This window comes from Rana temporaria, chromosome 4 (genome assembly GCF_905171775.1).
Source record: "Rana temporaria chromosome 4, aRanTem1.1, whole genome shotgun sequence".
Classification (NCBI taxonomy): Eukaryota; Metazoa; Chordata; class Amphibia; order Anura; family Ranidae; genus Rana; species Rana temporaria.
Window position 1 is genome coordinate 258,530,820 of NC_053492.1, and position 14,956 is coordinate 258,545,775.

At 42.7% G+C, this 14,956-nt stretch overlaps 1 protein-coding gene across 2 annotated transcripts in view; it reads right to left on the reverse strand.

Moving 5' to 3' along the window:
- HACE1 (HECT domain and ankyrin repeat containing E3 ubiquitin protein ligase 1) overlaps positions 1–14,956 on the reverse strand; it is a 161,256-nt gene that overhangs the window by 11,780 nt on the left and 134,520 nt on the right. For both annotated transcript variants that reach the window (XM_040350164.1, XM_040350165.1), the window contains exons 21-22: positions 13,496–13,594; positions 4,224–4,294 (exon numbers count right to left, since the gene is read on the reverse strand). In XM_040350164.1, the coding sequence (XP_040206098.1) occupies positions 4,224–4,294; positions 13,496–13,594 (170 nt within the window). The remainder of the gene's footprint in view (positions 1–4,223; positions 4,295–13,495; positions 13,595–14,956) is intronic.

Below are 14,956 nucleotides of genomic sequence, written 5' to 3' on the forward strand. Positions count from 1 at the left end.
CGATAATGCTTGAGCGACCCCAATCGCAGCCACAGCTGGCTGTACTACTGCCCCTGCAGTAGTGAAGGAGTTCTTAAGTAGTGCTTCCAAGCGCTTATCAACTGGATCCTTGAACACCTGTATGTTTTCTACAGGGCATGTTAACGATCTGTTAACACATGAGATGGCTGCGTCCACTGCAGGAGTAGCCCATCTTTTGGAAAATTTTTCTTCCATAGGATATAGGACAGAGAACCTTTTAGGTGGTAAGAAGATCTTATCTGGCTTGTTCCAATCTTGGAACAAATTTCCCTCTAATAGAGGATGGATCGGAAACACAGCATTGCTTTGAGGCGCCCTCAGTGAGCCCAAAGCTGAAACCGTCGATACCTGGAGATCTGGTACTGGCAAGTTGAATGCCCTATGGACCAAGTCCGACAATCCTTGAATCCACCAGCTCTCCCTCAGGGAGACTGCCCCAGACTCCTCTGTATCCGGATCTTCGATCCCTGAACCTACTTGGTCCTTGTCCAAGAGGTCGTCCAATTCCCCTGAGGAAAGGACCTCCTCTTCTGAGGGTCCGCGCTCGGGCGACGGAGATCTATTCCGCTTACTGCCCCGCATAGCTGCGGCTATCATTTTACCCATGCTTTTCTGCATCTCTTTTAAAGAGGTGAGTAATACCTCCTCCGTGACCATCTTAGGGTTGGACTGACCCGCGTCAGCTCCAGCCCCAGATCCCGATGGCCCCAAGGCTCCCTGTGGGGAAAGCAGCGTCATGGTACAATACCGAGGTACACCTGCTACCTATTGGTATTTGGAACTATAAAAGTTAATTGCCCAAACACCTGTTTGGGGGATAAAAAATGCTTCCTCTCCCCTAGATGACTTTTTTTTTTTTTTGTTTTTGTTTTTTTTTGTTTCAAATCCAGGAAAGAAAAAACATTCTGTCCCCCTGAGTAGTATTGCAAAGAAAAACTATGAGATGGAAAAGAAACAGCCTATTTCTAGGCTTGAAAAAACAGTCCTCTGAAGACTGCAATATCCTTTCTGGCCACTGTGTGTCCTCGGCGCCCCCTGCTGCCGCTCTGGTCTTTCTCCTCAGTTCCAAAGTATTGAATGGAACAAACAAGGAAGGGCCGCCCCTTCCTTAAGCCACTGACCCGCCCTTCCCCCCCAGCAATCTCAAACAGGAAATGCCCCTCCCGACAGGGGGGGGGGGGATTTGGGAGGAAGGGACCTCTCTGTTCCAGCAAACTGCAGCCTGCAGCCTGGAACCATGAGGAGGTCAGCGTTTTGCCTGCTTTGCAGGCTCTGAGGAGGAAGACTGAATGAAGCATCGCCTGGAGGCTTGCAGGTAAGCACAGCTCTCTGACACACACATATATTTTTATATAACACAGGCCCCACTCAATGCTTTTCCAACACTACAAGGGAGGTCACATCTTATGGGGAATAATACATAGAGAGCCATCCTATCTTTATGATATGTGACTAGTTTGCCAGATGCAGTGCATAACTTTAGGCATGTCCCCTGTGACCCCCCAGAAAAAAACCTGCTAAGAACCAAGTTCCGCAAGTTTTCCCCTCACTTACCTGCTCCATGCCGCAGGACTTTGCCAAGCAAGAGGCCCAATCTTCCCCCATCTCCGTGGGGATGTCTAGACCTTCAGGCCCTGGGTTCCTATGAAGGATCCACTGTCCTGGGCCCATATAGCACCCTGGCAACAGAAAGCATTAGGCACCCAAAGGTTTCTAAGTTCTGGGCCCAGGGTCCAGCTCTCTAAAAAGAAAAGCATTATGGGCTATACCCCAAGGGTTTGGGGTCCGGTTACTGACCACTTTAGCGCTGAGGCTTTTTTGGACAGAACCGGTAGCTCACCTAATCCCAAGGATGCGGAGGCAAGCTAAACCATGACTAACACCTAAGACACTGGCGTAAAAACTGAGGTACTCCTCCTATGGGAGGGGGTTATATAGGGAGGGGCATTTCCTGTTTGAGATTGCCAGTGTCTACACCTGAAGGTACTCCATATAACCCATATAGTAATGAATGCCGCTCTGTGTCCCGTGATGTACGATAAAGAAATAGAAGTATTTATTTTTTATGAAAGCAGAATGCTTTCATAAATATACCGTAATACAGTTTAATTTATTCTCACATTATTCAAGTTGCTATGACCGAAAAGAAAATTAGGCCCAACATACTTCACAGAGCATAAAGACGAATCGCATACCAATACGGTTTGTTGGTCTCGGAATATGGAGACTTAGTATAAAGCACTTCCTGGACACTGTATCAGCAACAGTCTGTACTGCATAACCAAAAGACTCAAATGAATTGAAACCCTGAGACCTACATCAGACCTCACATGAGGATTCTAGAAATATATTGTGCGATTTATGACGCTTTCCCATTTCTGTTGCCTTCTGCCTTGGATTGCACATTTATGGCTATGGATATTTTTGAGGTAACAAAATAAGATTGTGTTACTGTATTAGCTCAGGGCAGAATAACTGGCAGATTTATTTATGCAAGTGCAAACTTACACAGTGCACTAAAGCATATTTTAGTTAATCACCGTATCACCCACCCCCCAGGCCAAAATTAACTGGGACTCCTAAAAGATTATATATTTTTTGAATGCAGAGAGAGATTAAAATGGTGGTTGTTGCAATTTTAATTATACATACATACATACATACATACATACATACATATATATATATATATATATATACATACACACACACACACACACACACACACACATACACACATTTATATTTATTTAAGCGTTCGCATTAGCACGTGAACACAGGGGATTGGGGTGCTTTAAACTGTTTTTTTTTTATTATAATTTTTTACTTTTATTTTAACTGCCCCTTTTAAAAAAAAATGACAGGTCCTCTGGGTCTATTAAACTCCGAAAGATCTCCTCTGACCTCTCCTCTGACCTCCAATTACAGCACCTACTCTGTACCCGTGATAAAGCGTCTCCCATGTGCATGTGTGGGAGTGACATCATCCCAGTCTGACTATTCCAAACGGCTGAACAGAACGAACATGGAAGGAATATTAGGAGAAGATGGAAGCACTCGAGCACTGACAGCACAATGCTATGGTGGCATCCTTTGACGGGAAAGTGTCACAATGTGCTAGAATGGGGTGCATACGAGTAGTTTGGCATACACCTGCAGGAGAACCGTATATATAAAATAAAAAGTTAGCAGAGTTAAATACGGCTTTACTATTCCATGTACAAATTCATGGCAACATTATTTTAAGCCAAAGATTATATATAATATTTTTTTTTACATACATATCTACACACACAAATGCAATTGAAGCTTTAAATTCTTAATTTAAACCGAATAACATTGCTAAACCAATTAGCATAAATCATTAAAACAAAGCTAAAAAGGGTGTATGCACCTCCAAGAGAAGCTACAGAGAGACGAGCAGGAAAATGTGAACAAGTGCCAGGGTTACAAGGCAGGAAAGGGAGAGATGTGACTAGTTTTGGATGAGAGTCTAACAAAGACTTTCATTTATCTATATTCGTAACACTATACTGCTTCCTAAACAATATAGCCATCAGAATTCGAGCCATTATTACTCCGAAGCAAGCGTACAGCGGGAGACAAAGACATCTGAGACATTCAGGAATCATAAAAGCTACAATCATAAATGTATTTGTTTTACCAGATCCATTGAATTAATTTTATGGTCCGCAGCCAGGGGAAAGAATGTTTGATTTTTTTTTTTTTTTGCTGAAGTGGTACTAAAAGGTATACTCAGCCGGAGATGAGATTGTAATGAATAAACTGCACAGGAAAGACTGCGAAGCATAGGAAGAAGGCATATTTATTTCTTTTTAAAAACACCTCTAATGATCAGGGAGCAAGAACTGACTTTTCATTCTGCTGAAGCGTTTGATCTATAATGAATGGCAGAACTGTTCTTTATTTATTTCCATCAACAACACTGACATTTTTTCATGCAAGCCAATAAATAAACCCCTTTAAAATTGTGAGTGTGTTAAGTTTACAGAATAACTCTCAAGTCCTTGTATACAACAGATTCTTGAAATGACAGTAAGTCGCAGAATTCATCTAGAAGCCATTAAAAGGAAAAATGAATAAATGTTTTTTACAGTACCGGTTATATTATTTTATAATAATGACAGCATAAACATAATAGGTTGCAGCAACTTAAGTGGTTTCTCTAATTTATTACTCACCTGCCTGTAACAAACTGGAGAAGCAAAACCCTCTCTTCTTGGGTTAGTTCCTGGACAACCTCCCAGAACCACTGAAAAGAAACCACAAAAAGGACTGTAAAAAATGACTTCTCTGAAAAGCACATTGAAATATATTCTAAGATCAACCCTGGTATATGTTTAAGCAGTTTTTACAACTGAAGTACATCTATGGGCTCATTCACACAGGCGTCAAAAATGCATTTGGATTTTTACAGCATATAGTTTTGTGCGCTTATAAAACATGCAAAAAAAAAAAAAAAAGGAAGACAGTTGCGTCTGGGGCTGTACATAAGGCTGTGTTTTTTACGCAGGATTTCTGCCAGTAAGAACCATCCATGCTTAAAATATGCATCTGCTTAGGTCAATGAGCTCTGAACTGGATGTAATTAGGTTTGATACAAAGCTGTGTATAATAATCAACTGCCTTTTCATTTTTGAAAATATATAAACGTTCTTGCTATTTTTGCATTCCAGTGCTGCTAATCTCTGCAGCAACTTCCTATCTACAGTACCTGTCACAGAGAATGTGTTTCCAGCACGACAGAATCGCGCCGATTCTCGGCGACAGGGTGCCGACATCTCGCACTCGCTGGAATAGAAAAAGCAAGCGCGTCATAGAAGCGACGGGGATCCGACTTGGATTCCTGCCAATTCTACCCGCGGCAAAAGGTATGAATCATGAGGGGGAACTCTACGCCAAATTTGAAATAAAAAAACGGCATGGGTTCCCCCCCAGGTGCATACCCGGCCCTTAGGTCTGGTATGGATTGTAAGGAGAACCCCCCTAAACCGGCGTGGGGGTCCCCCCACAATCCATACCAGACCTGTATCCAAAGCACCCCGCCCGGCCGGTCAGGAAAGGAGTGGGGACGAGCGAGCGCCCCCCCTCCTGAGCCGTATCAGGCCGCATGCCCGCAACATGGGTGGGTTGGGTGCTCTGGAGCAGGGGGGCGCACTGCGGCCCCCCCACCCCAGAGCACCCTGTCCCCATGTTGATAAGGACAGGGCCTCTTCCCGACAACCCTGGCCGTTGGTTGTCGGGGTCTGCGGGCGGGGGGCTTATCGGAATCTGGGAGCCCCCTTTAATAAGGGGGCCCCAGATACCGGCCCCCCACCCTAGGTGAATGAATATGGGGTACATCATACCCCTACCCATTCACCTGGAAGCAAAGTGTAAAAGAAAATAAACACACGACACAGGGTTTTTAAAGTAATTTATTAGTCAGCTCCGGGGCCCCCCCTCTCTTCTTTAGCTCTTTTACAAGGAGGGGCTTCTTCAATGTCTTCGGCGCGGGGGGGTGTCGGTCTTCACCGTCGTCTGGTTATCTTCTGCTCTCATCTTCTCCGCTGTCGTCTCGGCGCTCCCCGCTTCTTCTCCCGCTCGCTCTCCGGTGCCTTCTCCTTCAGGGCTGGCCGCCGCTAGCTTCGTGTTAGCTCAATTACTAGCGGTGGCACAGCCCGCTCTTCTTTGCCGTCTTCTGCCTTCTTCTCTTCTTCCAATGTTGACGCGATGCTTCTTCCCGCTGTAATGCCGGGTGCGCGGCTCGCACCGATTTATATAGGCCTCTTATGAGTATTGTATTGTAATATGCAGCACACCATGATTTTCTGAAAGTGGCAAAAATTCTAATTCCTCCTTTTTGCAACCATTATTCGTTTTGAAGATAAAACTTCTCAGAATTCCAATCCCCTGTTCCTGTAAAAGGCTCACCGTTTGTCCAGAAGTCTGCAAAGAGCTGGGAATTGAAATGAGAAATTCCTACCTTTACATTTACTGCACTTGAAGTTCCATCTTTTCTGAAGGCTGCACGTCTATCAAAAGCTGGCTTTAAACCATGGCAATATCTTGTCTCTCAATTTACTTCGGATCAGTTTTTTCCCTTAACAGAAAAGCTGCATTCACACAAGTGTTTCTCCTTAAGTAGAGGAAAATCTAGTGTTCAGGGAAAGATCTGGTGGTGGAGGGGAGCTCCTTCCACGTACAAACAGTTGTTTGCAACCCTCTGGGGCTGAAACATAGAAAGTAGATCATTGTATGAACAGGTCATTTTCCCTAATGTCTACAGACACCATTGGGTGTGATGGGATGCATTTTCCCTATTAAAAATTCCTACTTAGCACTTTACCATAATATCTAAAAGAAATAGGCAATTATCTGCAGCAACGGATGGCAAACCATGGCTATAGCACATAACTAGTTATGTTTCAGCATTTACAGTGTTTCATTCGTCTTTTTTATAACTCAGTACAGCACCCATCAGCAAACAGCAATTCTCTCTGCTAAACAATTTGTGTTGCAACATATTTGCCGATTCCTATAATTCACAGGCAAGCCTTAGCTATACATTTTTTAATACAGAGTGAAAACTACCAGGGCAGTACGATGATATTACAGGCTACAATTATATTTTAGGTAATCATGGCTTGAGTAACTGAACTGCACATTAGAACTCGTCAGTCACTAAAATGGTGGTAAATGAATTCTTAATTTTAGAGACGAGGTACACATTAAGACTCATGAAAAATGAATTATGCCCAACATATTCAAACTATGCTTGATATCCAGGGGGTGGGCAAGCTTTCACTGTAGCAGTGTCAAAAGAAAAAGCATGCTTCTACAAATAATTATGTGGACAGTTGTGCCTACAGTTCTTCCACAGCAATAAACATGTCCCTTGAACACAATTGGATACCTTTAGGAGCAAACTTACACCAGCCACTGCAGTGACTGGTGTATCAGCCTCTGCACAGTTCAAGGCAGTGGATTACCTCATACTGCACTGAAAAAAGTACATACATTTTCCATTGCGCACACACACACAACTGTAAAGCAGTGACGTGAACCTGGCACATGGGGATAAGGCCATTTTGCCTTGTCTTGCAATGGTACAGCACTAAAATAGCTACCCAACACAGTGCCACTGCACCTGATGCAACTAGACCCATATAGCCTTTAGAGGTGCAAGACAAGAAGATTTAAAAATGTGCCGATTTCACTGACCTACAGAATAGCATTTCAGAAAAGTGTAAATATGCTTTAACCCTTTAGCTACCAAGTCCATTTTTGCTTGTTTTGCACTTGTTTAGAAAAACTTAAGCCTGAAGATTACCCAAAACCAGCAAAACATGATATGATCTATTTTCTGAAAAGTTAGCAAAACCGCCATCTATAACTGGACTTTGCAGCAAGGAGCATTGGAGGGCAACATATGTAAAAAAAAAGGCCAAGGAAAATGCAAAGCTCTATTTACCAACCTGCCTGCAACCAACCAAATTAACCTGTCAATTAGTAGGTGTTAAATACTAGGGTTTCGTCTGCACACATCTGCAAATACAAATGCGTAAGCTACAGGCCCCAGCAAGGTACCTTGTTACCTGTAGTCCCTACCTCTGACTTTTAAGAGGCTCCACAGTGGAAGCACATGAATTCTGATGGATAGAGAGCAGATGGGCTGGAGGGAGCCCCCCCCCCCCCCCCTGTAAAGTTACAGGGCCACACTGAACACCCAGCATTTAGCACTATGGCTGCAAAGGTGTCAGTGTGTTGCCTGACCAATATATTACCAGTACAAGAAGTTAGTCACTTCCCCCACCTATAACTTAACCTTTGCAGCAATGAGCATTGGAGGGCAACATATGTCAAAAAGAGAATAAAATGGTGATGGACCAGTTTTTTTTTGTCACACAATATTAGCATAATGGTTTATCAAATCAAATTTTCAGATTTAAATTTTTCACTAAACATTATTTAACACATACGGGACTAAAATTCCCTAGGTGGTGCTATTTTGTTGCGGCAGATTCTCTATAATGAGACCCCTGATATCACCTGTCCTCTACTGAAGCTAATGGAACACGAACAGGGGTAAGACCATGCTAATGAAGCGCAGATCGGTGTATGGAAGCGATCAAGTTGCTGTACAGCTGCCAGATTGCTTCCAACTGACAGTAGGCTTCTCAGATTTATACACATTCTCGGCTGCTATAGAAGCCAGTAGTGTGTGTGTGTGTGTGTGTGTGTGTGTGTGTGTCTAAAACCCTCCCTGCTGAAAACATATACCAAAGGTCTGTGGCAACAAAAGAGTAACTACTCTTTCATAGAGACGTGTGTGTTTATTTTTTTTACTTTTTAAATCAATGTGACCCAGCAAGTCTCAAAGAGGTCAACACTCTGAAATGATCTGCATACATGTTCCTGGTGACCTCCAAAACCCTGGATCAGGATATTAAACAGGCCAGTACCACCTTCAGAGGGACCAGTGGCTGCCTATATATCTCAGAAGAGGCTACCTTTAAAGCTCAATAGACATCACTTAGCTCAGATGATTAACGTGGTTGCAAACCCTTAAAAATATCCAGTGAATTGATTAGCCTTTAGATGATACACAGAGATGAAACAAAGCCTCAAGTAAGCTGTACCTGTTTATCTGCAGCCATTTGTCCTGTACAGTCTTCTACAACAGTGAGATAAAAGGGATTTTTCAGAAGCACAAAGCAGGGGGCAGGGATTTAAAGTCACACACTGCACAGCTCAGTGAAGCGAGCTGATTGCAGGGAAGTGAAGGGATGGGAAGGGACGCCCCCCCCTCCACACAGCACACAGGAATGATGCAGGACCGAGCATACCAATCACAGACTGTGTGCTAAAGCTCCCTCCCCTTTCACCCTTTGATCTCTTGTCAGAATTGAGTCATGCAGATAGAGGCAAAAGACAGCAGAGAGAAATTACACTGAGTGCTCTGAATTGAGACTACACATCCTATAGGGATATGCTTTGGTCATATTTTTATGTCTAAGGTTTAGATCCACTTTAATGCAGATGTTATAGGAGATCTTTGGTCACAGCATACACTTTCATTTTCTAACATCAGCATTGTAACAACAATACAAACAATCTTTATTTTTGACAGTCCACCATGAGCTTGCGTGAAAAATCTCCCTTCATGTTCTGCATGTCTGCTGACCATATCTTTCCACGACTTCCTTGATGCTCTGCATCCTCTCCTCTGTTTCCGTAAAATTTCTAATGACTACATGACCCATGATACCTTGCTACCTGTATGCAGCGATCCTAAAACTCCTTCCCTAGACACTTCTGTAGTTCAGAAGACAGGCTCTGTGAAATGTGTGACAGCTGCGCCAGCCCACAGGGTATAGTGATTACGTGTCAAAGAATTCAAGTAAATGTGTGGGGATCTTCACAAAGCAAGTTTACAAACGTCAAGATCATTAAGATTAATAGGAGTAGGCTTGAAATATAATGTGGAAATGAACTATTTACCATAATCTTTAAATGGTCTGTGTACGCATGTAGTATTTGGCAGTGGTGGCTGGTGAAGTTTTAGGATGGGGGGGGGGCGCAAAACCCCGCCCCTCCACATTTGGCCCATTCTACTTCCTGTAAGCCACGCCCCCTTATAGAATCCACCTACTTCGTCCCCTGTATTCCACTTGCTTCCACTCATAGTTTCAGGAGTATACAGCCCAGTATCACAGGACAGAGTATAAAGCCCCAGCATCACAGATCATGGTATATAGCACAGCCTTACAGATCGGCGCAAACTGAAAAATGACACTGTTAAAAATGAGGGGTTCCCACCTGTAAATCGCACGCATCTGCATATTGCAACCTGTAAACAGCAATTATCTGAATTTTGCGCCCTGTATATAGCACATATCTGCATTCTGCAACCTGTAAATAGCACATATCTGCACCCTGTAAATAGGACGTATCTGCATTCTGCAACCCCCCCAATCAGGTCAGCTATCCACCATCTTTGTCCAGTTTTTCTCTCACTGCTGGGACTTGTAGTCCCATAGAAGGTGGATTGCATGCACCTGAGCCCCGAGAGAAGATGGGGAACTACAAGTCCCAGCAGGTTATAATATAAGGCTCCGAGGTGGATGGGTTGTCCAGACATCCATCCACCTCGGAGCCTTATATTATAACCTGCTGGGACTTGCAGTTCTCCATCTTTTCCTGGGGCTCAGGTGCATGCAATCCACCATCTTTGTCCAATTTTTCTCTCACTGCTGGGACTTGTAGTTCTCCATCTTCGCCAAAAATAGGGTGATATACAGGGAAACTCCAAGAGGTAGAGAAATCCCGAATATATAAGGGGCTACTATGGGCAGTAACGGACAATACTCCGGATATAAGTAGAAAATATATAATGTATTTTATTTGAAGTATAAAACTCCCCACATCGATAAAATCACAGCTACATGCTACTAATAGCCAATCACCAAAACTAGCTTCTAAATATCAAACAATGTTGCACCAGTAAACAACGTTTACTGTGTGTGTGCAAACAAATAACACATAAGGACATAGACTAACATGAAACAAAATAAACAAAGACAGTCTGGACGCCTAGATGTCCGCACTTGTTGGGATCCCTAACGGAAAACCTCAGTGTATCTGCATTATATAATAACGATGTAATTATAGGGAACAGACCAACAAGTGCATCCCCGCGGGGGGTAGAGAAAATAGCGGTTATGTAATAAATACAGGGAGTGCAGAATTATCAGGCAAGTTGTATTTTTGAGGATTAATTTTATTATTAAACAACAACCATGTTCTCAATGAACCCAAAAAACTCATTAATATCAAAGCTGAATATTTTTGGAAGTCGTTTTTAGTTTGTTTTTAGTTTTAGCTATTTTAGGGGGATATCTGTGTGTGCAGGTGACTATTACTGTGCATAATTATTAGGCAACTTAACAAAAAAAATATATATACCCATTTCAATTATTTATTTTTACCAGTGAAACCAATATAACATCTCAACATTCACAAATATACATTTCTGACATTAAAAAACAAAACAAAAACAAATAAGTGACCAATATAGCCACCTTTCTTTGCATGGACACTCAAAAGCCTGCCATCCGTGGATTCTGTCAGTGTTTTGATCTGTTCACCATCAACATTGCGTGCAGCAGCAACCGCAGCCTCCCAGACACTGTTCAGAGAGGTGTACTGTTTTCCCTCCTTGTAAATCTCACATTTGATGATGGACCACAGGTTCTCAATGGGGTTCAGATCAGGTGAACAAGGAGGCCATGTCATTAGTTTTTCTTCTTTTAAACCCTTTCTTGCCAGCCACGCTGTGGAGTACTTGGACGCGTGTGATGGAGCATTGTCCTGCATGAAAATCATGTTTTTCTTGAAGGATGCAGACTTCTTCCTGTACCACTGCTTGAAGAAGGTGTCTTCCAGAAACTGGCAGTAGGACTGGGAGTTGAGCTTGACTCCATCGTCAACCCGAAAACGCCCCACAAGCTCATCTTTGATGATACCAGCCCAAACCAGTACTCCACCTCCACCTTGCTGGCGTCTGAGTCGGACTGGAGCTCTCTGCCCTTTACCAATCCAGCCACGGGCCCATCCATCTGGCCCATCAAGACTCACTCTCATTTCATCAGTCCATAAAACCTTAGAAAAATCAGTCTGGAGATATTTCTTGGCCCAGTCTTGACGTTTCAGCTTGTGTGTCTTGTTCAGTGGTGGTCGTCTTTCAGCCTTTCTTACCTTGGCCATGTCTCTGAGTATTGCACACCTTGTGCTTTTGGGCACTCCAGTGATGTTGCAGCTCTGAAATATGGCCAAACTGGTGGCAAGTGGCATCTTGGCAGCTGCACGCTTGACTTTTCTCAGTTCATGGGCAGTTATTTTGCGCCTTGGTTTTTCCACACGCTTCTTGCGACCCTGTTGACTATTTTGAATGAAACGCTTGATTGTTCGATGATCACGCTTCAGAAGCTTTGCAATTTTAAGAGTGCTGCATCCCTCTGCAAGATATCTCACTATTTTTGACTTTTCTGAGCCTGTCAAGTCTTTCTTTTTACCCATTTTGCCAAAGGAAAGGAAGTTGACTAATAATTATGCACACCTGATATAGGGTGTTGATGTCATTAGACCACACCCCTTCTCATTACAGAGATGTACATCACCTAATATGCTTAATTGGTAGTAGGCTTTCGAGCCTATACAGCTTGGAGTAAGACAACATGCATAAAGAGGATGATGTGGTCAAAATACTAATTTGCCTAATAATTCTGCACTCCCTGTAATGTTTGGGCTAGGATACTGGCAACCATATTGCTGATGATGACCAAGAGCAATTACTGTAGAGATGCTGTTAAATAACAGAGTGTCCCTCTGCGTATATAGATGATTCCAGTTATTGCAAAGTGTAGCATCCACTGGTCTAAAAGTCACTGATGATAAGCAGTTTTCCTATATGGAGATAGGTAATATAACTCAGAGGGTGCGCCATGTATAGGTCTGCTGTAAAATATTACTGCTGACAATAAAGAACCTTGCAGGTTAATACAGTTCCTCTTTAGATATAAATATCTTTGAAAGAGTACTTATTGCAGTACACAGCACGATGCTTATGGCAAAACAACTGGCTCTCCAACAGCTATAGTTTCATACCACCTTACCACTTCCGTAGTCATAGGAGTATCTTGGGCTGGCTCATCCTCTGTTTGCAAAGTGGGACATGCCTCAAGCACCGAAGTATACTGGACCTTGGTGTGTTCCTACTGGGTGGTGGGTGGGTAGACGCTGTCCTTTAGCCCAGATGACAGGCATATGCCGCACGGTGTCGCCACAAAGCCAGACCGATGTGTGTCTTCGTATATCCACCACTTGTCCGGGGAATAGTGGGCGACGTCCTGGAGCTATGACATCCGTTGACGTCATAGCTCCAGGACGCCACCCACAATTTTTTTTTATGACTACAGGAGGGGGGCGGCGCCCGGGCGCCCCCTATGGACGGGCCACCACTGGACTTTGGATTGACACATACTGTATATTGTCCTCAGCACAAAATCTGAATTTTAGCTTTAGCTAAATGTCTCGATTTGATCATAACCGAATATAGTCAAATCTGTTAAATTGCTACCCATGTCCAGATTGCATTATGCGGTCCAATCTTCATACATATAGGATAGGAACCTTTAGAAGGAAAATGTTATGCAATTCAATAAAAATGTTTTCTTGGTTCCTCAGCAGTCTGATTCAAGTGTTTACTGCGATACTTGCTAGGACCTGCACTGTAAACTATTGGTATGCATAAGGATTTGGTTCCTGTGTACCGTGACTAGTAATCTACACATCAGCAAACATTTGTTTAAAAATGTTCTTTTCACTCAAGTATGAAGAAATTCTGCATATTAAATCTAAATCCATATATATTCAGTTGCATGACTCTGCATATCTTAATAAAGTACTCTACCTGGATTACTGGATCATCTCTCTCATAGCCGCTGGTATATTCAGTGTTCTTCATCCAGTCATTCACATCAATTTCAGGCATGCCAGACAGAAGAAGCTCCTTTAATGACAAAAATTGACAGTATGTTGCTTGGCACGTATACTTCCTGTTTTGAAACATATCCTTTTTAAACAAGGCAATGGTGACAGAGTCACAGCGGCTTGCGTTCCTAATATATAATTAAAAACATAGCAAAGCGGTGCAAAGACTTGTCTTGAACAGTGAATGCACTACAGGAGTGCATCATTAAGCAGCACTGTCAAAACAAATGACAGACACGGCAATAAGGAAATCTGCTGTCCCTAGCTCCATATGGAAATTTCCAGCTCCAGTGTCACTCTTCCAGAAATAAAAAGCTGAGCATATGTATTACACATATCTCACGCATAAAATTCTGTAAAAATTATTTGCATTTATATGTTCACTGGAACACAATGCTTTCATAAAACAAGTAACATTCACTAAGCTAAATGACAAATATTTCTACCGGCTGCAAATCGCTGAGCATCACTATTGACCAAAAAAAAAAAAAAGCGCTTACGGGTGCGGAACTTAACATAGCATGCTTGCTTACTTAATAATTCAAATGTCTCATTCTTAAAATAAACACCTGGCTCTACAGTTACACGTTCTGAACTCTAAAGGAGTAAAGAGCAGAGATAATCTGTCCCTGTGCTCCATAACATACATGGCACAACCTCTGATTCGAACAGAAAAGCATTCTGTGTACTCGAAAACAGAGCTGAGAAAATAAAAGGAATGTGATCACATTTTTCAGAGTGCCATATTCTTCACAACTGAATGTAACATTTCTTCTTTTTTTGCTGCCTGCGTCTCACTGAGGAGATTTACCCCTCTATTTGATAATTTGACCACAATTTACCAAGACAGAATAGGAGAGGAAATCCAAAAAAATGGGGTGATCATCAGAATAAAAGGCGAGCGATAGTCTTTCAATGGGAACCCCTGCTCTAAAATGGGGATTCTACTCTCTCTGGAGAGATTTCCTCTCATTTCCTCCTGCATCTCAAGGACGGAAAGAAAGGAAATCTCCCCAGAGAGACACAGCAAAAAAAAAAAAATAATCAACTGATAAGGGGTTCTAACCCTTCCCTACTCTAAATCCGCAATTTAGCCGAGTGTATGCTTTCAAATTCTGTTTGTTGTAGCATATTTCATGGACAGAATTAGCACCTAATGCCAGACTGCAACAATCAGTGTATATATCACACTTCGCATTGCTGCTTTCTAACAAGTCTCACGGCGACTTATTGCATATCAGCTGTGACACCCAACAGCAGATGCTGTTTACACTCAGACACCATTTACAAGTGGGATTTATTTTAATTCCCAGAACATGCTGGAAGTATTTACTGGTTTTAGCAACAGAAGATTGGCTGTTAACCATCAAGTTGTAGGACT